The sequence below is a fragment of the Anomaloglossus baeobatrachus genome, chromosome 9 (genome assembly GCF_048569485.1).
Source record: "Anomaloglossus baeobatrachus isolate aAnoBae1 chromosome 9, aAnoBae1.hap1, whole genome shotgun sequence".
Classification (NCBI taxonomy): domain Eukaryota; kingdom Metazoa; phylum Chordata; class Amphibia; order Anura; family Aromobatidae; genus Anomaloglossus; species Anomaloglossus baeobatrachus.
Window position 1 is genome coordinate 186,726,671 of NC_134361.1, and position 27,654 is coordinate 186,754,324.

The window sequence follows — 27,654 nt, forward strand, 5'->3', positions numbered from 1 at the left end:
TTCCTCGTTCCTGCGGCAGCACACATCGCTGTGTGTGAAGCCGCAGGAGCGAGGAACATCTCCTTACCTGCGTCCTGCGGCTCATGCCGGCTATGCGGAAGGAAGGAGGTGGGCGGGATGTTTACGTCCCGCTCAGCTCCGCCCCTCCACTTCTATTGGCCGCCTGCCGTGTGATGTCGCTATGATGCCGCACGACCCGCCCCCTTAATAAGGAAGCAGTTTGCCGGCCAGAGCGACGTCGCAAGGCAGGTGAGTGCATGTGAAGCTGCTGTAGCGATAATGTTCGCTACGCCAGCTATCACCATGATATCGCAGCTGCGACGGGGGCGGGGACTATCGCGCACGGCATCGCAGTATCGGCTTGCAAATGTCGTAGTGTGCAAAGTGCCCCTTAGGATAGGTCATCAATGTCTGATCGGTGGGAGAGGACAGCTGTAATTGGCTGCAGCGGTGATGTACGGTGTACTTGAAACATCATTTTTGACAGGAGAAGTGGAGGACAGTCGGTGCTCCATTTTGTTATTTTACACATATAAAGCATTTGGGAACCACTTTTGATAAAGGGGTTCTCCACTACTTGGACAATCCCTTCTCACTTGCTAAAAAAAAGCTTATACACACTTCCGCTGTTGGTGTCATCCCAGCGGTGTTGGCACTAGCTTTTCAGGGCTCAAGTGAGGTTGTTACATCACGCGAACCCTGCGCCAAATCATTGCTGGCTTCTCTCTCCCATAACTTGGTCTCTCAGGGCTCACAGGAAGTTGTCATGTCACGTGAGCCCTACACTCAATCACTGCCAGCATCTCTCTCCACGCACTGACTCTCTCAGGGCACATGTGAGGAGCCCTATGCCAAATCACCTTTGGCTTCTCTCAGTGCGCACTCGCTCTCTCGGGGCTCACAAGAAGCTATGTTAAGCGAGCCCTACACCCAATTTCTGCCGGCTTCACTCTCCAGGGCTCATTTGAGGTTATGTGGTGCAAACCCTACACCCAATCACCACTGTCTTCTCTCTCTCCCCGCACGCACCCTCACAGGGCACACATGAGGTTATGTTATGCGAGCCTTACGCCCATTCACTGACGGCTTCTCTCTCCCTGCACTCGCTCTCTTGGGGCTCACGAAAGCTTGTTATATCAAGCAAGCCTTACGCCCAATCACCGCCAGCTTCTTTCTCCCTCTCGAGGCTCACGTGGTTGTTATGTTATGCAAGCCCTATGCCCAATCAATGACGGATTCTCTCTCCTCACACTTTCGGGGCTCATGTGAGGTTGTTATGTTATGCAGGCCCTACACCCAATCAATGACGGGTTCTCTCAAATCGCACTCGCTCTTTCGGTGCTCACATGAAGTTATGTCAAGCAAGTCCTACGCCCAATCACTGCCAACATATCTCTACCTGCACTGGTTCTCCTGGGGCTCAAGTGAGGTTGCTATGTCCTGCAAGCCCTAAGCCCAATCACCGCCAGCTTCTCTCTCCCTGCACTCACTATCCCAGGCTCACATGAGGTTAGTAGGTCACGCGAACCCTATGCCCCGTCAACACAGGCTTCTCTTTCCTCACTTTTGGAAGTACACAATCAACAGTGAGTGGCAGCCACAGCTGTGTTCGTCTTGATTATGTGTCGGAAGGCGGGGAGAGAGAAGCTGGCAATGATTGGGAGCGGGGCTCACATGACACAACAACCTCACGTGAGCCCTAAGGGAGTGAGTGCAGAGAGGGAGAGAAGCCAGCGATGATTGAGTGTTGGGCTCGTGTGATGTAACAACCTCACGTGAGCCCCAGGAGAGTGAGCGCGGGGAAAGAAAAGCCGGCGATGATTGGGAGCGGGGCTCGCGTGACATGACAACCTCATGTGAGCGTGGAAGAGTGAGTGTGGGGAGACAGAAGCCAGCGATGATTGAATGGGGGCGATCGTGTGATGTACCAACCTCATGTGAGCCCTGGGAGCGTGAGTGTGGGGAGACAGAAGCCAGCGATGATTGGATGTAGGGCTCATGTGGTGTAACAACCTCGCGTGAGCCCCGGGAAAGTGAACACGGGGAGAGAGATGCCAGCGATGATTGGATGCAAGGCTCATATGGTGTAACAACCTCGCGTGAGCCCCGGGAGAGTGAACGCGGGGAGAGAGATGCCAGCGATGATTGGGCTCGACTGATGAAACAGCTTCACATGAGCCACGGGAGACCGAGTGCCGACACCACTGAATGGCGCCAGCAGTGGAGGTGAGTATAAGCTTTTCTTTTTATGGGGGGTAAACATGGGGAGAGAAAAGAGGGTGTCAGAGTAGTGGACAACCCCTTTAAAAACCTTGGTTGCTATTCTCTGTACTCACAGTAGACCAGCTGTGTCCTTCAAAAACCTATTTTAATATATTTTATAATAGGTTTATTAAAGGCTCTAGTAGCTCTATATATAGGCTTCCTTGTAATCCCTCTCCAGTTACTGAGTTTATTATGGTTCTGTCTCCCATTCTCTTTTTTTTCATTCTGGCAGCAATTTCCTTATCGTGATAATCTAACTGAGGTTCTCTTTTCCATTTTCTTGCTAACTCTTGCACGCCTGGACCACTAACCTGATTTATTAGAATTGTGTGTGTCTCGGAGAGAAATGACGTTTGCTGATTTTCTGCAGGTTCATGAGCTCTACCTCATCAGTTATTTCTGCATGTTCTGTATATGAAAAGAGTTTGCTCTAGTAATAAGAATTTTGGTAAGAAAATGTTTCACTCAAGTTGCTAGAGCAGAAACTTAGCCGTGTGTGTCAACATATTGTCAACTGGTTTCTATAGCGACCAATAGAATTTTGGATGCAGTTCTGGGAGAGAGTTAAAGGGGTATTGTAAAGTTACTAAATTTAATCAATTAATTAGATAGCATGAAAATAAGCAAGTTTGCAATTCAGTTGCTTTTCTATCTGCTTTCATTCTCCTGCAATAAGAGCTTTTATTTTTCATAGTGCTCAGCTGGTTTCCATGGAGTTCGACCGCCAGTCCCTACCCAAACCCTGGCCGAAAGTGAACAGTATTTACTCTCCAGGAGAGGGGGTTAACTCTTAACATACCAGTCGGCTCTCTACAGCCCATTAATGTATATACTGTTCATTCTCCCCTCTCTCCCCCTCAGCTCCTGAAAGGCTGTTGTTTTAAGTCTTGCTCCTATCAATCAAGTAGAATTACAATCCCTGGTCCCACAATATCATGGCTCTTACTGTCCGCAGCTATGTGCTTGTTCAAATGCATTGTCATCTCTATATGTAAATACAGTGGGTAGCAGTGCATACTAAAGAACAAACCACATTGATGGCTGAATGTGTTATAGCAGGAATTGAGCCGAGGTTTATAGTTCTATTAATAATACATCTTTGCTTGACACCAGAACTGTCACTCAAGCAAGAGAGCCCACCCTGCCATAAACCAGGGAGTAAGGAGACTGCAAGGATACGGTATAGCTGAGAAGCTCAAGAGACAAATTGAGAATAACCCTTTATAGTGCTCATAGACATTAAACAGAAAAGCACTGATGCCAAACGCTGATAAAAGTAGAGTTATCCAATAATAATGAAACATATTTTCATCCGTTCACATTTCCTATACATGTTCAATGACATCAGGCAAAGCCCGAACAATCTTTATGGCAGGAAAGAAAGAAAGAGCAAAGAAAGAAAAGAAAAAGAAAAGGAAACGAAAAAGAAAAGAAAGGAAAAGAAAAAAAAAGAAAAGAAAGGAAAGGGAAAAGAAGGAAGATAAGAGAGAGAAAAGGAAAGTAAAGTCCGCTTTACACGCAGTGACATCGCTAACGAGATATTGCTGGGGTCACGGAATTCGTGACGCACATCCGGCCTCGTTAGCGACATCGTTGCGTGTGACACTTACCAGCGACCGCTAACGATCAGAAATACTCACCAAATCGTTGACACGTCGTTCCTTTCTTAAATATTGTTGCTCATTCAGGACGCAGGTTGTTCATCGTTCCTGAGGCAGCACACATCGCTACGTGTGACACCCCGGGAACGACGAACAACAGCGTTCCTGCGTCCTCCGACAACAAGGCGGGAGTGACGTTAATGCGGCTGCTCTCCGCCCCTCCGCTTTTATTGGTGGCCTGCTGTTTGACGCCGGTGTGACGCCGCACGACCCGCCCCTTAAAAAAGAGGTTGTTTGCCGGCCACAGCGACGTCGTTAGGGAGATAAGTTCGTGTGACGCGTAACAGTGATATTGTTCGCCACGTCCAGCGATTTGAAGACAGATCAAAGAAAGAAAAGGAAAGGAAGGAAAGAAAGAAGAAAAAAAGAATGAAAGCAAGAAAGACAAGAAAAAAAAGAAAGGGAGAGAAAGATAGAAAGAAAGAAAGAAGAGAAAGAAAGAAAAAGAAAGAAAGAAAGGGAAAGGAAGGGAAAAAAAAAAAGAATGAAAGCAAGAAAGAAAAGAAAAAAAAGAAAGGGAGAGAAAGAAAGATAGAAAGAAAGAAAGAAAAGAAAGAAAGAAAGAAAAGAAAGAAAGAAAGAAAAGAAAGGGAAAGGAAGGAAGATAAGAAAAAAAGAAAAGGAAAGGAAAGTAAGACTAAAGAAAGAGCTAAGGAAGGAAAGAAAAGAAAGGACAGGAGGGAAAGAAAAGAAAGGAAAAAAAAAATAAAAGAATGGGAAGGAAAGGAAGGAAAGAAAAGAAAGAAAAGAAAAGAAAGGACAAAAAGAAAAGAAAGGAAAGGATGGAAAGAAACAGAAAAGAAAGGAAAGGATGGAAAGAAAAGAAAGGAAAGGATGGAAAGAAAAGAAAGGAAAGGATGGAAAGAAAAGAAAGGAAAGGATGGAAAGAAAAGAAAGGAAAGAAAAAAAAGTAAAAGGTAAAGAAAATAAAAAGAAAGAAAAAAAGGAAAGGAAGGAAGAAAAGAAACAGAGAAAGAGAAAGAAAAGAACAGAAAGAACAAACTATTCTAGATGGTCAAATGTACAACCTGCAGGAAACATTTGTGAAGAACACAGAATAACCATCGGCCCTATAAAGCTTTCAGGGCAGAACCCATCCCTCAGATCACAGCCTTTCTGTTTAACTTGCCTAAAACTAGGAAATTGAACATATTTTGTCTCTTTATAAATTACCCATTTAACATAAGCCCCACAGTAACTTCTGAACTTGTGATCCTCACAACAGCCGGCTTGTCTTTCATTTCCTCCCTCGCTTTTTATTGCCCTTGAAAGAGGATTACTGGTGTAAGAGTGGATTCCTTGAAGGGCCTGTTAGCAGCACCACATCTGTTTCTGGAAGGTGAGCACTCGTCACTGTCTGACTCTGTTTAGTCCCTCTAACACATACTTAGTGGTGACCTAGGAAGCGGAAGGTGCCCTGAACTCTTCAAGTTGGAATGAATGGAAGGATGGCAACAGCAACGGTACTCTGTGTGTATATACATATGCACACACAAATATACACACACACATACCTATAAAGAGTTTACACTATTCATTAAAGGGATTTTCCAGTTTCTAAACACTGTCTACCCAGTTTGTTAAAAAAAAACAAAAAAAAACAAAGATATTGCAGTTTACTCACCCTCTCCAGGTCCAAATCTGATTCTCTGCCCCAGCTTCCAGGACTATTATTGTTTGCAGCACTGATATAACATTGACAGCACTGCAACCAATCAGTGACTTGTTGCTTCAAGGCAGGCAGAGTAGCTGAGCTCACCGATTGGTTGCGGTGCTGTGGATGTGACGTCAGCGCTGTAGACAATAACAGAAACCGAGAGCAGAGGCAAAGACTCAGTACTGGACCCAGGGATAGTGAGAAAAGCACAGTTTTGTTTTACTTGTTTTTTTTGTTTAAACTGCAACTGGGGGACAGGGGTTTTCCAAAACAGGAAAACTCCTTTAATGCATATGATAAAGGTGCCATTAACAAAAGTTAAAGGGTTTTTGATGGCTGAATCGAGACAGATCAGTGGGGATGTGGCTCCCAAACTTTTTTACTAGGCAATCTGCAATACATTTTGCAGTAGATGAGGTTCATACTACTTCCAAACACACTTTATCTGGATGAGCCCTGGCCTCAGTGGTGTTCACAGATTTAGAGGGGGGATCATGCGCCCCATACAGCGTAGTTGAAGATTTATCCTAAAGGACGCTTGCGGATAGACGCTTATCCCATTAACACAGGTTCTAGATTAAGGATCTCCAACCAGTGGCTCATGAGCCACAAGTATTTCGGGAGCCCTTTATGTGTGGCCTGTAGATGTACACTCAGCGCTGCTGTCTATACCGGGGTCCATAGGGAGCTTATTACTGTTTAGGGAATCAGGGGGTATTATTTCTATATAAGGGACACTCAGGACCAGATTACTTGATAAGGATCATTTCCGTTTTTATCACTTTATAAGGCTGTACTCGATTATTACGTTATAAGAGGGCACCTGGGTGGGCTACTATCACTCAAATGTACCATGCAAATGAGGTTGAAGAGCTATGGTAGATCTGAAGCCTCTGTCACTCCAGCTCTATTACTCACCTCCTACTGCTTGACTGACAGCCTCTTTGCGCTGTGGCTTCAAGGCAAATGAGCCATCAGCCAAGCAGGAGTAAGGCCCGTGTCACACATCTGGCATTTCGCCAGGTGCCGGTTCCGGCACACATGCAGTATAGTACATTTATTTACAGTGGAAGCGCGACACCATGCGGTTGTGTGCTTCATGCACAACCACATTTGTCCTCATGGTGTCGCGCTTCTGTACTGCATGTGTACCGGAACCGGCATCCGGCAAAATGCCGGATGTGTGAAAAGGGCATGAGCAGCGCTGGGCGGGGAATAGAGCTGGAGTGGCGGAGGCTTCAGATCAACTATAGCTCTTCAGCCTCATTTGCATATCAATTCAACCATTTATTTCTCAGTAATTTAGTATCAGACTGGCCATGTAAAGATATTACTGGACTTGTCTTTGAAAGAGCTACAAGTGCATATAAATAGTTTGGGGAGTGAAATCCTGAGGACAGATTCCCTTAAATTTAGTCACACTAAATAATGCAATGAAAACCTTCTTTGGCAACTCCATGTAAAAAGCTTAAAATCTGAGACAAGAGGCTCATATTTCACCATTAAGTTAATGGAGAGCTACTTTTTTTTTTATCTATTAATCCTTAAATCTTGTTAAAGGTCTGGAAGGAAATGTAGCCCTTTCGGCAGTCCGAGTGATAAATAAAAGATTAAATGTCGCCTTTTTTACAGAAGACGTTTATTTTTCTTTGCTAATGCACATTTTATTTTTTTTTTTTAGGTTGATAGGTTTAATGGTAGCTGAACCTGCCATGGGATCACGCAGCGGGAACATTTACAAACCAAAAAAGTGCAAAAGCAAAAATACATTAAGAAGGCCGACCAGTTCCAGCACTATGCGAGCCCATGTGTGTCTCTTAGAGGGCAATCACTTCCTCTTCCAAATCAAATTAAGGTTGCAGACAGTTATCCCATTATCCTGCGGCTGCAACTGTTCCCTAGAGGAGTAACAAGAACTGCTCTTCACAGGGGGCTACACAAACCTTCCAAGACCTCTGGACCTTCTAACAGCACATGGAACAGCAAACAGGTTGTAAAGGCAGCGGAGAGAGGGGCTGTTATGGGGGCTTGTTATCTCCAAGAATTGATTTTTTTTTTTTCCCCATAGAAACACAAAAGCTTAAACTGTTTGCAGTGAGGTGTCTGATCTGTATTCTCGCTTTATAATTTAATTATAAGTTAGCAGAAATCCAGTCGTTTATGGTTTTTCATGTAGGGTCCTGACAGATCGGACGGTTAAAAGTTCAGTCTCCGGCTAAATATTTATTGCAAACTGTAAGGTGGATCCTTATAAATCGAAGTAAGACGTATTATAGAGGTCAAGGTGTATAAAGCCACACATGTTGAGCATTTGGTGTTTCTATTATACTTTCCTCTGATTGTTGTAATCCTGATTTTGGCGCACAAATACGGAGGTAAATGCACCCGGATCCATGCTTTCCTTAACCAAGAATCAGCAAAAAAACATTAGTGCATGCCCTCATCATCTCCCGCCTCGACTACTGCAACCTCCTGCTCTGTGACCTCCCTTCCAACACTCTTGCACCCCTCCAATCTATCCTAAACTCTGCGGCCCGCTTAATCCACCTCTCCCCTCGCTATTCCCCAGCCTTGCCACTCTGCCAATCCCTTCACTGGCTTCCCATCGCCCAACGACCCAGTTCAAAACATTAACCATGACATACAAAGCCATCCACAACCTGTCTCCTCCCTACATCTGTGACCTAGTTTCCCGATACCTACCCGCACGCAACCTCAGATCCTCACAAGATCTCCTTCTCTACTCCTCTCTTATCTCCTCTTCCCACAATCACATACAAGATTTCTCCCGTGCCTCCCCCATACTCTGGAACGCTCTACCTCAGCATATCAGACTCTCCCCTACCGTGAAAAGCTTCAAGAGGAACCTCAAGACCCACCTCTTCCAACAAGCCTACAACCTACAATAACCCTCAGTCCAGTACACCACTGCGCAACCAGCTCTGTCCTCACCTATTGTACCATCACCCTTCTCCTGTAGACTGTGAGCCCTCGCGGGCAGGGTCCTCTCTCCTCCTATACCAGTCTGTTTTGGACTATTAATGATTGTTGTACGTATACCCTCTTTCACTTGTAAAGCGCCATGGAATAAATGGCGCTATAATAATAAATAATACTCAACGTGTGCACGTGGCCTACCATTGGCAATGACCAGAAGATGAATATACTAAGTGCATGTATGTACATTGGCGGAGGGTTTGTATCACGAAGGTCGTGTAAACCAAGACGTCCGCACTGGTGCTTGTAGTGCCACAAGGATTTTAAAGGGAATCTGTCACCAGGTTTTTGCTACTTCATCTGAGAGCAGCATGTTGTAGGCAAAGAGATTCTGAAAGTAACCATGTTTATCTTAGATCACTGTGTGCAGCCCTTCTGACTTTATCTCATTCTGTGTATCAGAGTTAGGCACAGCCCCTGCCCACGCCAGGCTCCCTTTAGAGATTGTGCATTGACTGTGAGGTGTCAGTCAGAGCAGGGGGTGTCCCAGACTGGTCTTCACAGACACTTAGTCACACCAATGTTAATTACAGTTCAATAAATCCTTTAGGAATTGGAAACAATAGCTCAGACACAGATAAGAGAAGCACAGATGTTTTTACTTTTATAACCCTTGCAGCATGCTGTCCTCCCCTTGCATTGCATAATCTTGTTGACAGATTCCCATTAAGGGTGAACCTGGGACAGGTTTACAGATAGCTGGAGAAACAGGTGGGTCTGGCTATCCACCTACCTCTGCCCATGGGTGTGTCTCATGCCTTAAGATGGAGACTGGTTGTTTAGCACATATTCAGTGTGGGGAGACTGTGTTGTCTCCAGGAAGGAATCCTCTGAGAGACAGCATTAGCATCCTGACCGTAACCGTGCATAGAGGTTGTGAAGGATTTTGAAGGGATCCTCCGAAGGAAAGAGAGGGTTTGCTTCATCAGGTTGGGTTCCGTGAGTGGAGGCTGAGATAACTCCACTGAAAAACTTCTAAGGAGAAGTTGTATCTGAACCAGAGCGGATGTATCGCAGGTGTAAAAGATTGAAAATTGTGTTATGCTCCCGTGAAGCCGAAGGAAGGCTTATGTTATGTTCCTGAAGAAGCAGACATTTCAGCACCAAATTTGCATCTTCTGGCACAAAACCGCACCGAAATGGCGTCAACACCATTTTTGTGCTTCTTTTTGCCAATAGATGCAGATTTGGTGCTGAAATTTATACACCATATTCCTGCACCACATCTGCATCTCCTGGCAAAAAAAAAGCATCACTGTTGTGTTTTGATGAATTTGTTTTGCCATAAGAAGCAGATTGGGTTCAGGAATATGGTGCATAAATTTCTACACCAAATCTGCATCTCTTGGCAAAAAAAATATATATGCAGTTTTCTACTGGAGATGTAGGTCTGTGAACTCCGTGACTTCACCTGAGGTGAGATCACTGAGTTTAACGAGGTCACCTGAGGTCAGGTTACCTGCGGCCAAAGCTGGGGTGCGATGGGAACCTTCAGCTGTGACCACAAATAAACTGAGTGATGAAATCCCTCATAGCTGCAGCTCAGACTCTGCCTGAATCCGAAAGCAATTGTATGTGGAGAAAGAAAGGGTTAATCCACACTTTGCTGTCTTCTCTGTTTTGCCCTCGATGTCTCCACAGGTCTCCGCCATTGCTCCCCCACGTCGTCCTCCCGTGGATGCGTCAACCTGAGCCAACAGAGACAGCCCCTCCTCACTATGAGAAAGCAGGTCCCTATATAGCCTTATATGGGAACCAGCTTCTGGACAGATATTCGGGATTAATTCTGGACTCAAACCGGTTTTTGCTTTTTTAAAAAATCCAGTTGGACTCGCCAATCTTGGGTATCTGTGGGTCTGCCCATCACTATTTGTGATCCATTGATGTGCTTGATTTACAGAGATGCTATAATTCCAGTTTTTAAGTACCAACTTACTTCCTTCAAAGCTTAGTTTAGAAATTTTAGGACCCCCCTGAGCTCACTTAAAGCACCAGTCTGGTGTTCACTTAAAGCACCAGTCTGGTGTTCCGTTGTGGTATCACTAATGTATGTTCCCCGACTGAAGTAGAACACTTATCAGCCACTGTCTTCTGCTATTCATGACGCTGCTCTAGTCCTATTTTGCTATTTGTGACCTATGTCTGTTGGGAGAGCCGGAAGTCACTTTTCAATGTAAGTCTATGAGAGCCAGAATGAGTCTCTCAGACTTACATTGAGATGTTGCACCCATTAGCTGTGGGTTCCGGTCAGCGAAGAGCTCCAGTCACAAGAGGACAGAGCGGGGCCCCAGTGAATCCGGGAACAGCAGAAGACGGCGGCTGGCACGTATTTTACTATAGACAGGGAGCAGATTTTCGTGATTCCCCTCAGGGGGTGGAATAAAACAAAAATACTGGAGTTGTGCTGTCATGCGGTGTTCTGCTCTCCACTCACAAGGTGTCATGGCGGCATCAGACTCTGGTCACACTGCAGAGTCTGACAGGCAAGCTAATGTTTCTTAGTTAATCAGCCAGAGTTGGCGTCGGCTTTTTCATGTTCACTGCTCATCAGTCCAGCAGGAGTTAATCCCTGCTGGCTTGTGAACTGCTGCTAGGAGCTCAGGTTACTAATGACCACTCATAGAGGTCTCCACTCTTTATAACGTGCTGGATCTGGTTCCTTATCGCCGATTATAGCTCCAGTATTGCTTCAGTGATTCCAGTCTTTAGTGTGTGATCCAGTTTCTGATGATCAGTTGTATGATATCTTGTACGATGAAGAAATATCGCTGTTGTCAGTTTATTTCCTCCCTGTAGCTCATTTCTTCCTGTGCATGTATTGTATCTCCCGTGTCTAATTGTACTCTGTATGCGTTTCGGTTCTCCTCTCTCTGTATTATTTTTTGTGTTTGTTACTTCGGACCCAGCCCTCCCCAGGGGTGGGGGTGTTAGACCAGGGTTCAGACAGTAGTGAGGGTCACGTTGGTGGTCCAGACCTCGCCACAATAGTGCATACCTCTGGGATAAGGGACAGCACAGGGTCCCTAGTCTGAGAGCCAGTAAAGGTGCGCCTGCTTGTTACCCATCACTCCAGTGACAGGTGCTTTAAAAAAGGTTGTTAGCCTTGGATCTGGTTCACACATCCAAAATTCATTGTCTGAGTGTGGACCACAATCTCCAGAGTGGTTGACGGTCTCCTGCATAAAACTCAACAGTCTCATAGGTATATATGAGGCTTATGAGTTCAGGTCAAGAGACCCACAGCTGATCCTGACATTATGGTCCACACTCGGACGCATGAAATTTGCAACAACACCATGTTTATTTGTGCTAACTAACATATACAGCCAGATTAGAAAGTATCTAACTACCTCAAAGAGGATCTAATGCTCTGGAGGACCCTGCTGCCAGATTTGCCCACAACCGATTCCAGCGTCAGTCTAAGAAGCAGGATTGCTTGTGATAAGCTCCTATTTTTGGGGACCACTTCAGAGTAGGAGAAATGGTCCAATGTGGTCAACCCATTCTTTTAGTATTTGTGTTTATTTATTTTAATTTACAGATTAGTAATGGGGGGTCTCATAGATGACTCCCATTACTAATCTAGGGCTTAGTGGCAGCTGGTATATTACCCCAATTGCTACCGCACCATTTAATCAGAAAAAAAATAAAAATACGAAGGAGTTAAATAAATGTAAATAATAAGTAACCCTGCTTTACTTTGGAAAAACAACCAATGAGTATAAAAAAATCCTTCCACCCCCAAACACAGCATGTCACAGATCAAAGAGCTGTTACCTTCCCCGGTCTGTATATTCTGCAGCCCATGTACCCGAGCTTTGATCTATTAATTAAGAGTCCTTCAGTAGCAGGTGGCATCGATACAACCGCAAGCAAAATTGTTCCAACTTTGTCTTAGCAAATGAAAAGCATTTAACCAACGGCATCACTCGGCCCTTTTTGCTGGAGAGCATTAGGAATTGAATAAAGCAACGGCGGCCGGTCTCCGAGCACAATAAGAATATGCAGGAACAGAGGAGCCTGATTAATATTGAGTTATTCTACACAATTTGCCTGGGAAATTGGGTGAGAAGAAAAGACCTTGAAAGGAAAGAACACTGGAATAACAGGACAGCAAGAAGTACCCTCATGCGTCTACGAATAGTACATATAATATGCAAGAATTATAAATATTTATACGTAATAGGAAAGGGAAAAAAAGAGCAAGCGGCAAACTTTTCATTAATAAAGCATAAATTATATAGGGAAGGAATTCAAGCCTTAAACACTTGTGTCTTTTGCTATTCTGGTGTATTTTTTAGCTGAACGCTGCTTTTTTTTCTTTCTATTTTACGTTTATTAAAATCGAATTGTGAACGCAAAGATCCCAGACTTATCTTTACTATGGAAATTGTACTATAACATATATAATTTAAGTGCATTTTGTAGTTTTCATACATTTAAAAGGAAAAATTCAGACCAGTTTATTGTGCTTCTCGAAGAGAAAATTCCCATTGAAGCTCAAAAAGGGAATTTATTTTTTTTCTAGCCTTATTTACTTATTGCGCTTTTTTTTATACTTATATTATTTTTACATGGTAATGGTGGGAAGTATCTTACCAGAGTTAGGGATCGTTCAGACGACCGTGGATTCTGGTCCAATCTCGGACCGCAATACATAGACTGGCCGCCGGTCTCCAAACCCAGACTATATGAAACCGTCACGCTTGGATCAAGAGAGCCGCGGCCCATGCTCGGACGATGCACATGCATTTCGGGGCAATCTCGGATCGCAATACATAGACTGGCTGCTGGTCTCCTGACTATATGAAGCCGCCACACTCAGATCCAGAGAGCCGCGACCTGTCCTTGGACGACGTCTGTGGAGTTCGGTCCAATCTAGGACCGCAATACATACATTGGCCGCTGGTCTCTAGACTATATGAAGCCATCACTCTCGGGTCCAGAGAGCTGTGGCCTGTGCTCGGATGATGTCTGTGGATTTTGGGCCAATCTCTGACCACAATTCATAGACTGGCCGCCGGTCTCCCAGATTATATGAAGCCATCACACTCGGGTCTAGGGAGCCATGGCACATGCTCGGATGATGTCCATGGATTTCGGGCCAATCTCGGACCGCATTACATAGACTGGCCGCCGGTCTCCAGACTATATGAAGCCGTAACGGCTCGGGGTTAGAGAGCCGCAGCCCATATTCGGACAACGTCCATGGATTTCGGGCCAATCTCTGGCCTCAATACATAGACTGGCCACAAGTCTCCAGACTATATGAAGCAGTTACGCTCGGGTCCAGAGTGTCGCAGCCATTGCTCGAAAAACATCCCTGGATTTTAGGCCAATCTTGGATTGCAATTCATAGACTGACTGCCAGTCTTCAGACTATATGAAGCCGTCACACTCGGGTCCAGAGAGCTGCGGCCTGTGCTCAGACAACATCCATGGATTTTAGGCCAATCTTGGACCATATTATATAGACTGGCTGCCAGTCTCCAGACTTCAGATGTGCCATGCTGGGACCGATTATGAGAGAGGGAGGAATCCAGCAATCGGAATCGTCATAAAATTCATCTTTTATTCAAATTTTACGAATAAAAACTTGTACATATCAAGGTAGATTGCTCAAGGATCCATAAAAAAGTTCAAAAGCATACATAACTTATATGGGCAAACGCGTTTCGGGCAAACTGGCATAAACGTCTGAATGAGCCCTTGCTGAGACTACTATATGGTCGCCACATGGGCAAACTAGGTGGGACAATGACTCTTTGACGTCTATAGTAGAGTGTCATTTTGGAGGTGGGGAATTAAAGCCCAACACAAGGTGCAACAAGGAGTACACTACTCTGTTAATCACTTCCTGTTGGAGAATTTTTTTTTTTATAGTTTTGTCTCTTTCTCCCCTTCTTCCCAAGGCCATCACCTTTTTTCTTTTTCTATCGACATAGCCTAATCTGGGATTGCTTTTTGTGGGGCAAGTTGTAGTTCCGATTGATACTATTCACTCTACCATACAATGTGCTGAAAAACAGGAAAAGTGGTTGAATGGTAAGGGAAAAAAAGCAATTCTGACACTGGTTTTTGTTGTGGTTTTGCTTTTACATTGTCCATTCCGCGGTAAAAATGTCCAGAAACCATGGACAGTAAAATAATGGTGATCTTGAATTTTTTTTTTACTATTCTATTGGTACTGTTTTGGGGCGCATAAAAAGTTCTGTTCGCTTTCTTATTGCATTTTTTGCTGCAGTGGCCAAAAACCTCCAATTTTGGCATTTCAATTTTATTTTTCTTTTATTGTACAGGTTAAATTATTTTATGCTGTTAATAACTTTCTTATAAGCTTTTACATACATGATACCAAATACATTTGTTTTTTAACAGTCTCTTTTTAAAAGATGAAAAGTGGGTAAATCAAATTTTTATCTTTTGGGGTTTTTTTTCAGTTTTTTTTATAATTTTAAAAAACATTTTTGTTTTGCTTTTTAAAGTCTTCTTAGTGGAATTGAATCTTTGCTCTTCTGATTGCTTGTTCCACAAACTGAAATGCAGCTGTGTAGATAAATAACATGTTTCCCTAAAAATAAGGGTCTTATTTTTTTTTTTTTCTTTGAAAAAAAATGCACTAGGGCTTATTTTTTGGGGTAGGTCCTATTTTTGGGGAAACATGGTTATTCCCTATGTGCTGCTAAAATTACCCACAAATAAAGGCAGCCACCCCCAGGAGACTGGCACTTACCAGACCCCGGAGATGTAGAGTTGGCAAGTGAATGGGCTCTCACACATACAGGTCAGCGTCGCTGTCAGGTCCCCCTGGGTTCCACAGCATTCGCTCCCCTGCTGGCCGGAAGCAGTATCACTCACGCAGAGTTAGTGAAAGCGGAGGGATACTGCAACCCGATGTGCCGATGTGAGCGTAAACGCTGCTTTACACGCAGCGACGTCGCTAGCGAAAGCACCCGCCCCCATCGTTTGTGCGTCACGGGCAAATCGCTGCCCATGGCGAACAATATCGCTGGTAAGCATCACACATACTTACCTTCTTAACGACGTCGCTGTGGCCGCCAAACAACCTCTTTTTTAAGGGGGCGGTACGTTCAGCGTCACAGCGACGTCACTCAGCAGGCCACCAATAGAAGCGGAGGGGCGGAGAGCAGCCGCATTAACGTCACTCCCACCTCGTTACCGGAGGACGCAGGTACGTTGTTGTTTGTCGTTCCCGGGGTATCACACGTAGCTACTCACCGCCGCTCCTATCACCTCCACGCAGCAACTGAGGTGAGTAGCGCGATCAGCTGAGCTGTCACTGAGGTTACCCGCGGTCACCGCTGGATCCAGTGACAGCGGGTAACCTCAGTGACAGCAGCTGATCGCGCGGCTGTCTTCATTACCTGCGTGGAGGTGACCGGAGCGGCGGTGTCTTCTGCAGCTCCGGTCACCTCCATGCAGCAGCGCTGGAAGCGACGCTGGAGAATCCTGGATTACGCCGGACATGGAGGGCTTTTTGGGGCTGATTAAAGTGGTGAACCAGGGTATATGTTTCTGTTTTTATTTCTAATAAAGGATTTTTTCGGGTGTGTGTGTTTATTTACTGTAATTTACAGATTAATCATGGAGGGTGTCTCATAGACGCATGACATGATTAATCTAGGACTTATTGTCAGCTATGGGCTGCCAATAACTCCTTATTACCCCGATTTGCCAATGCACCAGGGCAAATCGGGAAGAGCCGGGTACAGTCCCAGAACTGTCGCATATAATGTATGCGGCAATTCTGGGCGGCTGTTGGCTGATATTGTTAGGCTGGGGGGCTCCCCATAACGTGGAGCTCCCCATCCTGAGAATACCAGCCTTCAGCCGTATGGCTTTATCTGGCTGGTATTAAAATTGGGGGGGACCGCATGCCGTTTTTTTTAATTATTTAATTATTTATTTCACTACACAGTATAGACACGCCCACCGGCTGCTGTGATTGGGTGCAGTGTGACAACTGTCACTCAGAGTGGGGGCGTGTCTCACTGTAACCAATCATAGACGCCGGTGGGCGGGGAAAGCAGAGAATACGAGATTGTTTAATGGGCGGCCGGCTTTTTCAAAACAGTAAAAGCCGCCGGAGCAGTGTGAACGCCGTGCAGTGCCGGGGATCGGGGATTGGTGAGTATGAGAGAGGGCTGCTAACTTCAGTAACTTAGGAGATTAGCGGTCACCGGTGAATCCTTCACTGGTGACCGCTAATCAGGATGCGACACAGACAATGCTGCAGCATGACAATGAAGTCGGGTGAAGTTCACCCGAGTTCATTCTGACAGTGCGGCTCTGTCTGTGTCTGCTGTCATCTGCCATTCAGCTCTGCTACATGGCTGTCTGTGTCTGCTCTCATCTGCCATTCAGCTCTGCTACATGGCTGTCTGTGTCTGCTGTTAGCGGCCATGTAGCAGAGCTGAATGGCAGATGACATAGTAAAAACACATCCCTACACATTACACACGCTTGGCAAGTCAATAAATAAAAAAAAAAAAAGGTGCCCAATGCATACGTCACAGAACACATGATCTAAAGGATCGCACATAACATTGATCAATTTAACATAGACTACTAACGCTCGTGTGACAGCAAATGAACGACCAACATGAAATCTCATAAGATCCCATATGCAACCTGGGCGTGTCACATCGCAAATGCGATTGTACAACTAATTGCAACGTGTAAAGTGGGCTTTAGGGGTAGCTTCTCTCTTTACTGAATAGACCTACTGTATTCTTTAACTTTTTTAGCTGCCTAGACACTTCATTATTGAAAAGCAAATAGGGCTTATTTTTGGAGATGGGCTTATATTTTAAGCATTTTCCAAAAAGGCAGAAAATTCTTGCTAGGGCTTATTTTCGTGGTAGGTCTTATTTTCAGGGAAACACGATATAACTAAAATAATGCTCACTTATGAAGTAAAGCTTGGGCTAGAGGGCAGCCGTAGGAATCTTCAATAAGACCCAACCCTTGCTACCACAGTAGCCCATATGTACCCCTTTAAGGTGTCAGAAGAGAGGATAACGGGCCCCTGCAATGGCACACCCCTGGGACAAACTAACAGTGGTATATAAGGGGCTAACAACAGTGATTGCAGCGCAGATGCCGGCTGTATAAACCTGAGAAGTTCCACCCAATGTGCCGCACACGTACAACGGATAACGGGAAGCAGTTAAAACAGATTATCGTCATACAAATTAATTCCTTTACGTAAAATACACTTTTTTATACCATATTTGTTAATGTGTTAAATAATACACTTATATATGATATTTTCCCATTCATTTGAACTATTTAATTTACATAAGTAGAACTCATTTATCATTCACGGTGGTGTGTATATCAATGATGTATTTTTAACCTGTAAGTGAAATGTCTAGTAAGTGCTCTATTTTAGGTTTCTCGTTTCCACTTTTAAATGTGATAAATGTAACAATGTTGGAGGACATTCTTTCGCAGCTCCTTGTATTTCACGCAAGTTGCTTTTCGCTTAAAGAAGAAAAAAAAAAAAAAAAAAAAAAGATAATTTTTGCAACTTAAAGGGGCTATACAGGCATAAAAAAATAAATAAAAGGAAAAAAAGCTTAAAATGCTACAAAGCAAAGTCCTAATCACGTTGCTGATGGCTTAGTGCTCAGTTTCCAATGCAGCCTTGTCTCCTCGTCCTCTGCCTGCGATATACTTCTGTAGCGCTGGCATCCCTGCAGGACGCTAACTTACCTCCCCGGCTGTTTCTTTTGCCACTGCATCCACGGCTGCCCATGTGCTTCGTCTGCCTCCATCTACCCCCAGGGCCTGTGCACACAGCACAGGCTCCCCGTGAATGCACCTAGTATGCACACACGCCAGCCCTCCTTTTAAAGGGCAGGCAAATTATTTCTGGAAATGCCTCTCAGCCTATGGCTGAGAGAGAGACACTATATATTTAAGGCACTCTCCCATCAGGGAAGGTGCCTGCCCAATGTCTTTAGTTAGTAACTCTTCAGTCTGCTGGCTAGTTGTCAGGTTCCCATGCTCCTGTCCCGTTATCCCTGTGTCTGTCATCTGTACCTGCCTTCCCATACTTATCTGTCTCTGCCATGCCCACCATACCTGTCTGTACCTGCCTACCTCAGTCATCCTGACTGTACCTGCGTTCATCTCTGTATATACCTGAGTCTGTCTCCTATCCTGGGAGTCAGCTGCCACAGTCCCGGTCACTGCACCCTGGGAGTGGTGCCTGGGGTCTGCCATGCGATAGTTGCTTAGTTAAGCCCGGATCTCTCCTGTGGACCAGTGAGTCCACTAACCCTGCTCGTTGCCCCTACACCAGCTGTGAGCGTTACAACTTCCATATAGCTGATCACATGCCATCTATTGTACCTTTGTAATATGGCACACAAAGTCTCTTTATTTCCCTGTAGCTTATCCATACCGTCCAGCTACGGTGGCGGCTATAGCAATCATATGGCTAAACAAGGTAGGGAAAAACTGACGGGGCTAGGGAAGTGTTGCAACAGAAAATACTGGGGACCAGTAAAGTGAATATTAGTATTAGTACTATTTTTTTAGCAAATTTAAGCTGATGTCAGAGGGATTTTTTTAGATGGCTGGACAAGCCAGTCAATAAAAATACAAAAGGATTTAGTACTGACCACTTCACTTGGTAGATTCTGAAGGTCATCGAAGGGAGTCTCCAAAGTGTTGGTGTCTACATTTAGAACCACCACATCTTCCAGGCTCATTCCTTTCACTTTCTGAAAGAAAAAAAACAAAGAATAACTTGAGACATGTATAAAGTCCTACAAAAAAAACCAATACGAAAGTGGTATAAGTCTGAATGATAGATACAAGGGGCAGGTAGTCAATTTGATCCACTCACAGGCCCCATAGAGACTAGATCGCTGTCGGTCAAATGATTGTTTGGCCAACAGTCAAGCTCGGCTCAGTCTCAATGAGAGCTGACGTCAGACTTCTATGGCAGTGGCTTATATTAATGGAGACTAAACAGATAAGCAAATTCTTCTGTCCCCTGACATCAACTGTTGTGGGAAGTTCAGGAAGCCTCTATACACACTAGACTGTTGGCCAATTCCACAGCTGTTAACTGATCCTGTTCATATCGGCAGGTTGAGCAGACATTAGTCTAATATGTATGTAGGTCTTTAGAGCATAAGGACATCATAGAGGATTGAAAACGTTTTAAGATTTCTAAGTTTCCTGTAGTTTAGCATAGGAGGAAATGATTAACATCATAAAATGCTCAAAAACCTAAAGACAATAACTTCTTTACCTAAGAAAGTAACAATAAATTCAATATAGTACATTACTATATAATGATAGAAAGTAGTTCATCTTTTTAAGTCAATGCATTAAATTAAAGGGATAATCTGAAGTTTGTCTCTTCAGTAGCTCTGAGCTGTGCAGTCTCCTTACTTCATGGTTGCTTAGGGGCGGATGTTCGTCTTTGACTGACAGTTCTGATGAGCAGCTTCATTTTGTTGCCATTGTTCTGAGGCTACAATGTAATCACTATATTTTCTTAAAGCGATAACAGGGACTTTGAACATGCACAAGGATCAGGAAAGAGAGTTCTATAATTAAGACAACTGCTCTAGAAACTGCCAATACTGAGGGCCTGAGAATTGTAATCCAACAATACTGATAAGAGAACTGTCAGGAGCTGAGAGGAAGGAGAATGGAGTTGACCAGTTAACTGCTGTATAGATATGTATATAGTCTAGAGAGAGGTGACTTGGATCTCAGGATTTAACCCCTCTCCTAGAAAGTAACTACTGCACACACTTGGCCAGTCACTAGTTGCTGAAATTCACAGAAACAAGCTGTACACTATGTAAGATAAAAGCTCTCATTTCATGATAAGGTCATACAATAGAAAAAGTAAGTAAAATGCTAACTTACTGAATTTCATGCTAACTGACTTAAGCAATTTAATAACATGAAACTACTTCTGTAAAGTAACATCGTAGCCACCATTCAGTGAAATCAAAATGTTGTTTTGTTTTTTTTTAAAAACCGATGTCATTTCCAAATGCTTCAGTGAAAAACATGGACAAAAAGGCACTGTAAATATTCTGGATGGCAAAAGAAATACAACTCAGACCAAAAGATGGTGATTTTAACTATAAGGACTCGCTCATACTCCTATATAAATCTGACTAATGCTATCTGAAATTTTATTGGCTAGCACTTGGACCGATGTTATTCAATGGGGAAGTGCTGATGACCGACTTTTGGGTCTGTGAAAAAAATTGCAGTATGCTGTAATTTCACTTTGAAATTGGATGAGGCCTGTTTAAGTCTATGGGTGCGAGAAAAAAATCGGAAGCTATAGTATAAGCATCAAATTTTTACTGATACATTACTATTTTGTAACATAGGGAACTGTGCATAGTCCTATAAATGATTAAAGGAGTTGTCCGACATTAACTTAACAAAAATTTTTGAGTTTATCTGTGCTGTATTGTCATATAAATCACACCTACATTGTTATTTTCTGTTTTCTAACTTTTGTTCCTCTTGAATTATCCCTTTATTCTCTGCAGCTTCTTGTTTACATTCAGCTCCAGCAAACATGACCACTTCCTGTGCAAAACCTCCCAGTCACAGCTGGCACCGCTCGGCCTCGGTGTCCAGCCCCACCCCAGTGTCCAGCCTCGCCCCCTGCCCGCCCCCTGCACACACATTCCCTGTCAGTATATTCTTCCCCAGCACCTGACCTGGTATCACTACAGCATTGCAAATAACAGCCCCACATCGGGGTCTGCACCGCACACATATGTCTCTGCACACGCACACACATGGCTCTGCACCGTACACACATGGCTCTGCACCGTACACACATGGCTCTGCACACGCACACACATGGCTGTGCACCGTACACATGGCTCTGCACACGCATGGCTCTGCACCGTACACGCACACACATGGCTCTGCACCGTACACATGGCTCTGCACACGCATGGCTCTGCACCGTGCACGCACACACATGGCTCTGCAACCCCCATCCCCATCGGGAACACATGTGGAGTACATACTCACCCGTCCTCAGTCCCCGCCGCTCCTGCACGTTCGTCCTCTGTCTGTGCTCTGACGTCACCGCTGTGCTGCAGAGCGCACAGACAGCGGGAAGGACAGTGACTTCTCATCAGCACATTCAAATGTACCGGCATCGGTGATCTGTGATGCCGGTACATTTGAATGTGCGATCCTGGGCAGGGGGCCCGGTGCTGGAGCTGACACTACGGCAGCTGCCGCCAGGCCCCGCCCCCAAATCACGGACCCCACAGCAGTGCAGGGGGAGGTTACTGGAGGTGCAGGGGAATGTGTGGGAGGGTGCAGGGAAGGGGGCGGTGACTCCTCGCACTGTAGACACCCAGCAGGGAGGTGACATGCTGCTCCACATTTGCATGTCAACATGGCCCTGCCCATGTAGACGTGCAAAGACCGGAAGCAGCAAAATCGCGGCAGGAGCGGTCACATGACCGCTCTGAGCCGGGGGAGAGGGGCTGACAGCAGGGCAGGTAAGTGGTCTCTATCTACTTACCTGCCCCAATGTAGCCCAATAGGGAAATAAAAAAAAAAAAGTCAAAGAAGCCGGATAACCCCTTTAATAATGTCTCCTGTAAAAAAAAAAAAAAAAAAGGATTGCACACGGACGACAAGGGAGCAACAAAGTCATCCCACTTTTATGAAAATTGGAACGATTTTTATACTATCGTGTGAGCTTTTACAATAATTTACAACTGAATACCAATTTTCCCCATCTTGTTACATGAAAATAAATTCAAGATACTGATGGAAGGCACATATCCTCGAAAAAGTCCAAACAGTTATTGGCATGAATGGACAATCATTTCTGTAAAACAACAGACTAGATGCACTGGCATATTGTCACAAAGGTACTTTGGGATAGCGTGAGACAGGAGGCTCCTATGCTGTCCCTTACATTAGGGGACCCTAGCCTATTACTCACCTCCAGATTACTCCTAATGGTGGAGATGCCCAAGTCCTGTGCCTTTCTATTCTCCTGAGAAATACTACTTTAATACCCCCCTCCCGCAGGGAGAAAGGGGGCAGGAGTAAGAGAATAAATAGATAAGGACAGACAAGGGAAAAAACAAAACTCTGACACACTGCACACACAGGAATAGACAAAGAGAGACTCAGGAGAAAAACAAGAGCAGGAGGGAGGCAACAAATAGGCAACAAGAGTAAACTCCACAATCGCACACAGCAACAGGTATCTTGCCAGACCAACTAGTATAAACTATAAGTCACTCTAATGGAAATGTCCAACAACCATATATAGGAGAACAGATGTCATTGGCTTCCCCACAACATGTGATCAAAGATGACTCACAAGCAGACCAGCAAAGATTAACTCTTGCTAGCCTTCCTATGAACTACCAATCTGTTGGTTGATGCTTGAGTCAGCCTGTGCTGATTACAGTACTCAGAGAAGTTATTAGGCGGAGTGTCAGAATCAGTAGACTGAACAGCACCCAATGCCACTGTGACAGTCGGCGAAGTTTGTGAAAATCTCCATGTGACACATATACCAACTGTTTGCACATTGTTAATCATTTTTCAACGTGATACAGTTCAAACAAGTTTCCATAAACATTATATAAGTATCCAAAAGGGCAAAGGATTGTATTTGTCCTTGTTACCTCTCACACTCCAGATGGATGTCGTCCGAATACACACGCGAAACACGTATGTTCAGGCCAAGGGGAGTCTAACACCACAAACAAAGGGGAACACCGGGGACACTATAACAATAGTGGGCCCTGGCGATACTGAAAGGGGTAGATGGGACACCTCCTGCACTAACCTGCAGCTGTCCCTACTCTCCTAGCCAGTCCCTATACAGGTTCTCTGAACCTGTTGTCGAGCCAAACAAATGTGGACGTAAGGGACCCTGTAGACACCCTGGATAGTGAATTGGCGGGTGTGAATTGCTAGTCCCATCGCTGCACTAATACAACACGTGGAAGATAAGACAAACAGGGGAGACCGCAACAAAAGGGATACAGTCCAACTTTGGGTAAATTCCTCAGCAGAACCTTTCACCAAGGCAGCCAGAATACAAATGGATAGTATCATCAACAAAGATTGCTGACAAACCCCACTTCTTAAACCTAAATGGGCGTGGGTACAAAGCAGTTACAGCTGACATGCACTGCAATGAGCTGCTAGCAACAAAACTGACATTAACTCATTAAGCACCAAAAGGAAGGAAACTTTGCTTACATGTAGAGTCCCAGATGGAAATGAGAGTCTTCAGTCCTAAACCTGTCTCCAGTCTCAACCGTGACATTACCATTGTAAAAGTTGGGTTCTTTATATCACAATGTTTGGAATTTTTTTTCCAAAATTGTGGTAATTCCATGATTTTACAGGCGTAGACTACAATTCTGAGGCGACAAAATGCTAAGAAAGAGCAAGAACTGGACGACTGTGGACAAAGGATAGCCATGAACCGTAAGAACCAATAGACTTTACAATAACATAGAAATAATATTAATTCTTTGTTTTTATCCACATGGTGAACGACGATGAGGGGATGGTCGGCATATTGTAAAACCACAATATAGAAATATAGGAAATTCAAAGTGTCCTGAGCCAGATATATGATATACGTTATTTTAGAATCGGTTCCACATTACTGTACTTCCTGAGCATTTAATATAAAGTGATATAAATTATGTGAGCTAAGACATCTCTTTCTGTTTCAAGTCGTGGAATAATAACTTTCAGAAGTTGTGCGAGATTCCCAAAATTGTAATTTACAGCCAAGAATAATGTGCAATTCATTCTTCAAAAAAGTGAGATTGATCAAGGGAAAGGCGACGGTGCTTCTACGCGGAGCTCATTCTTGTATATTGCTTGCGTGAAGAAACCGCTATTGATATGGATCTATAAGGATCCTTCCACCTTGTTATAATGTGGTGTGATAATTGTTTCTTTTCTTTTTTTTTTAATGTGTGATCTCCCATAAAAAAGGAGAGTTAAATGACTTTTGATACCCTCTCCGGAGACATATTAGGTTCACGACATTCCTTGTGAGATGGGAATATGTATGACTCCAAGCTCTTTTAATGGGCATTGTTTCAGAAGGATGTATAAGACGGGTGCAGAGATCTGAAGTTTGGGATCCTTTGTAAAGAAAAGGATATTACCAAATGGACTGTATTAATATTTTATTTTGTAGCGAACATTCCATTTAAAGGGGTTAAATTAGATTTGATGGGAAACATGGACAATTATTTTATTGGCTTTCTCAAGCAGGGATCAAGTGTAGCTGTAAAGGCCCGTTTACACGGAACGACATCGCTAACGAGATATCGTCGGGGTCACGGAATTCGTGACGCACATCCGGCATAGTTAGCGACGTCGTTGTGTGTAACAGGTAGGAGCGAGTGTTAACGATCAAAAATACTCACCTAATCGTTGATCGTTGACACGTCGTTCATTTACAAAATCTCGTTGGTCGTTGTGGACGCAGGTTGTTCGTCGTTCCTGAGGCAGCACACATCGCTACATGTGACACCCCGGGAACGACGAACAACTGCTTACCTGTGTCCTCCGGCAACGAGGTGGGCGTAACTTTCCTGCGGATGCTCTCCGCCCCTCTGCTTCTATTGGACGCCTGCCGTGTGACGTCGCAGTGATGCCGTACGAACCGCCACCTTAGAGAAAGAGGCTGTTCGCCGGCCAGAGCGACGTCGCTTGGAAGGAAGGTCCATGTGACGGGTATTGGCGATATTGTGTGCCACGGGCAGCGATTTGCCCGTGACGCACAAAAGACAGGGGCGGGTACGCTCGCTAGCAATATCGCTAGCGATATCGTAGCGTGTAAAGCAGCCTTAAGTGTGGTATAATTGCAAAAAAAAGTGCAATTCCATAATTGTTTTTTGGATTTTTTATTTTCCAAGTTCACTGGATGGTAAAACTGACTTGGCAGTGTGATTCTCCAAATCAGTACGAGTTCATAGATATCTAAAAAGTATAGTTTTGTTTTTTTATCTATTTGATGAAAAAAAAAATCAAAAATTTGTCAAAAAAAGTTGTCAGTTCTTTAGACCATTTTTCAAGACCCATAACTTTCTCATTTTTGGCATCTGTGGCTCATTGATGGCGTCCTAAGCTGACATTTTTAATCATACCATTTTGGGGTAGCTATGATGCTTTGATTGCCACTTTTTGTATTTTATTGCAATGTTGCAGAGGCCTCCAAAAAATTATTTATTTTTTGTTACGGTTTACCCATTGGATTAATTTATTTTCTATTTTGATAGAACGGACATTTCCGAAAGCAGAGATACAAAATGCGTATTTTTTATCTTTTTTAGTTGTTTTATTTTCAATGGGGCAAAAGGGGGGTAAATTTGAGCTTGGTTTTTTTTGCATATTTTTTATAACTTTTTTTTATTAATAACCTGTTTATTGTATTTACTTGTCCCCATAGGGGACTTGAAGCTGCGATCATCTGATTGCTTGTGCTGTACAGAGCAGGGCACCAGCACCGCTCTGTACAGCAGAAATCATGATCTCCTAAGGATGATGGCTCGCTGCTGGCGTTCGCAGGAAGTTTGTCATAACAGATATAATAGTCATCAACTGATACCCAGCTGTCATCACAACCCATCGGTGCCCAGCAAATCACGTCATGGGGCTGCTGATGGGGATGGGGAATGACATGCTCCCCGCCGAAGCATGTTGGATCATGGGATTTAACTGGTTAACAGCGATGGGCAGATCTCTGATCCAATGGCGGCTATTAGAGGCACATGATGACTGATCAGATCAGCTGACATGTGAGGGAAAAGATGCGGGCTCAGCGTGAGAGCCTACATCAAAGGGAAGGAGACAACATATGATGTAAATATACATCATATTTTGAGAAGGGGTTAAAGGGGTTGTCCAGTACTTTATGCTGATGGCCTATCTATAGGCTAGCTTAAAACAAACGTACTAAAAATTGGTCCAATGTACAATTCGATTTTTTTTACAGTATCAGTTATTAATCATTTACAGGAGCATTTGGAGTTTCCCATGTTACATAATTGCAATGTATCCGTAAAAATCTGATGCTTATACCTTATGTGGCATCCGATTTTTTTTCTCCCATCCATAGTCAAGAATGGGTGAGTCTCATCCGATTTCTAGAGGTCAATCGTGAATGCTGCAATTTTTTTTTTTTCATACAGATTTTGTCAATGAAAAAATTGGTCATCTGCACTGTCCCATTGGATAACATTGGTCCAAGTGCGATCCTTATTTCTCATGGATAGCACTCGGACTGAAAATACGGTTGTGTGAGCGAGTTCTTGGGTCATCAATATCAGAAAAGTGTGGGCGTGACACACGGCACCTCCTAACGATTAGCTGTTCTCTGGTGGTGGTGGCCAGATATGCCAAGTTGTGATCCGGAAGTACACAGCTCCATTATCTGTATAGTTGCTGTGGTTGGGCACTGCTCATCTACATCTACTCATTTACATAGTAGTGGATCTGAAGTACCTCCCTATGGGCACTATACAGCTGATGGAGCTGTGTAGTTCTGCTCCACACAACCAATTGCTCACAGCTGTCGCCAGCAAAGAGGACAGTAGATTAGAGATGAGCGGATCCGTGGAAGTTCAGTTTGGCAGGTTCTTCTGGACTTAAGAAAAAGTTCAGTTTGGGACCTCGGACTTGACCTGAACCCCAATGGAAGTCACCAAATGGGCAGTTTGGATGTCGCCTACATGCAGTTAGCCATACACAGAACACTTCTGGGGGTGGCTGAGGTTTTTCCATTTTTGTTTTGTTTGGTGGACACTACATTCGAACACACTGTTGTTACCCCCAGTGCGAGCTGATCAAACACTACAAGCGGCTCGCACTGGGCTGAGCAACGAGCATACCCAAGCATAGCGATGCTCAAGCGAGTGATCAGAATACGTAACACACTCGAACTCTGTTTTTATTAGAAAAAGTCTGTGTTTGGTACAAACGACGAACCTTGGGTTCACTCATGTCTACAGCTGATTGCTGACTGTCAGGGGG

General features: G+C 44.2%; 1 protein-coding gene across 4 annotated transcripts in view; it reads right to left on the reverse strand.

The window, feature by feature from the left end:
• The window catches only part of DENND1A (DENN domain containing 1A), a 924,202-nt gene that overhangs the window by 319,990 nt on the left and 576,558 nt on the right, over positions 1–27,654 (reverse strand). For all 4 annotated transcript variants that reach the window (XM_075324120.1, XM_075324118.1, XM_075324119.1 and 1 more), the window contains exon 12: positions 19,233–19,334. In XM_075324120.1, coding sequence (XP_075180235.1) covers positions 19,233–19,334 — 102 coding nt within the window. The remainder of the gene's footprint in view (positions 1–19,232; positions 19,335–27,654) is intronic.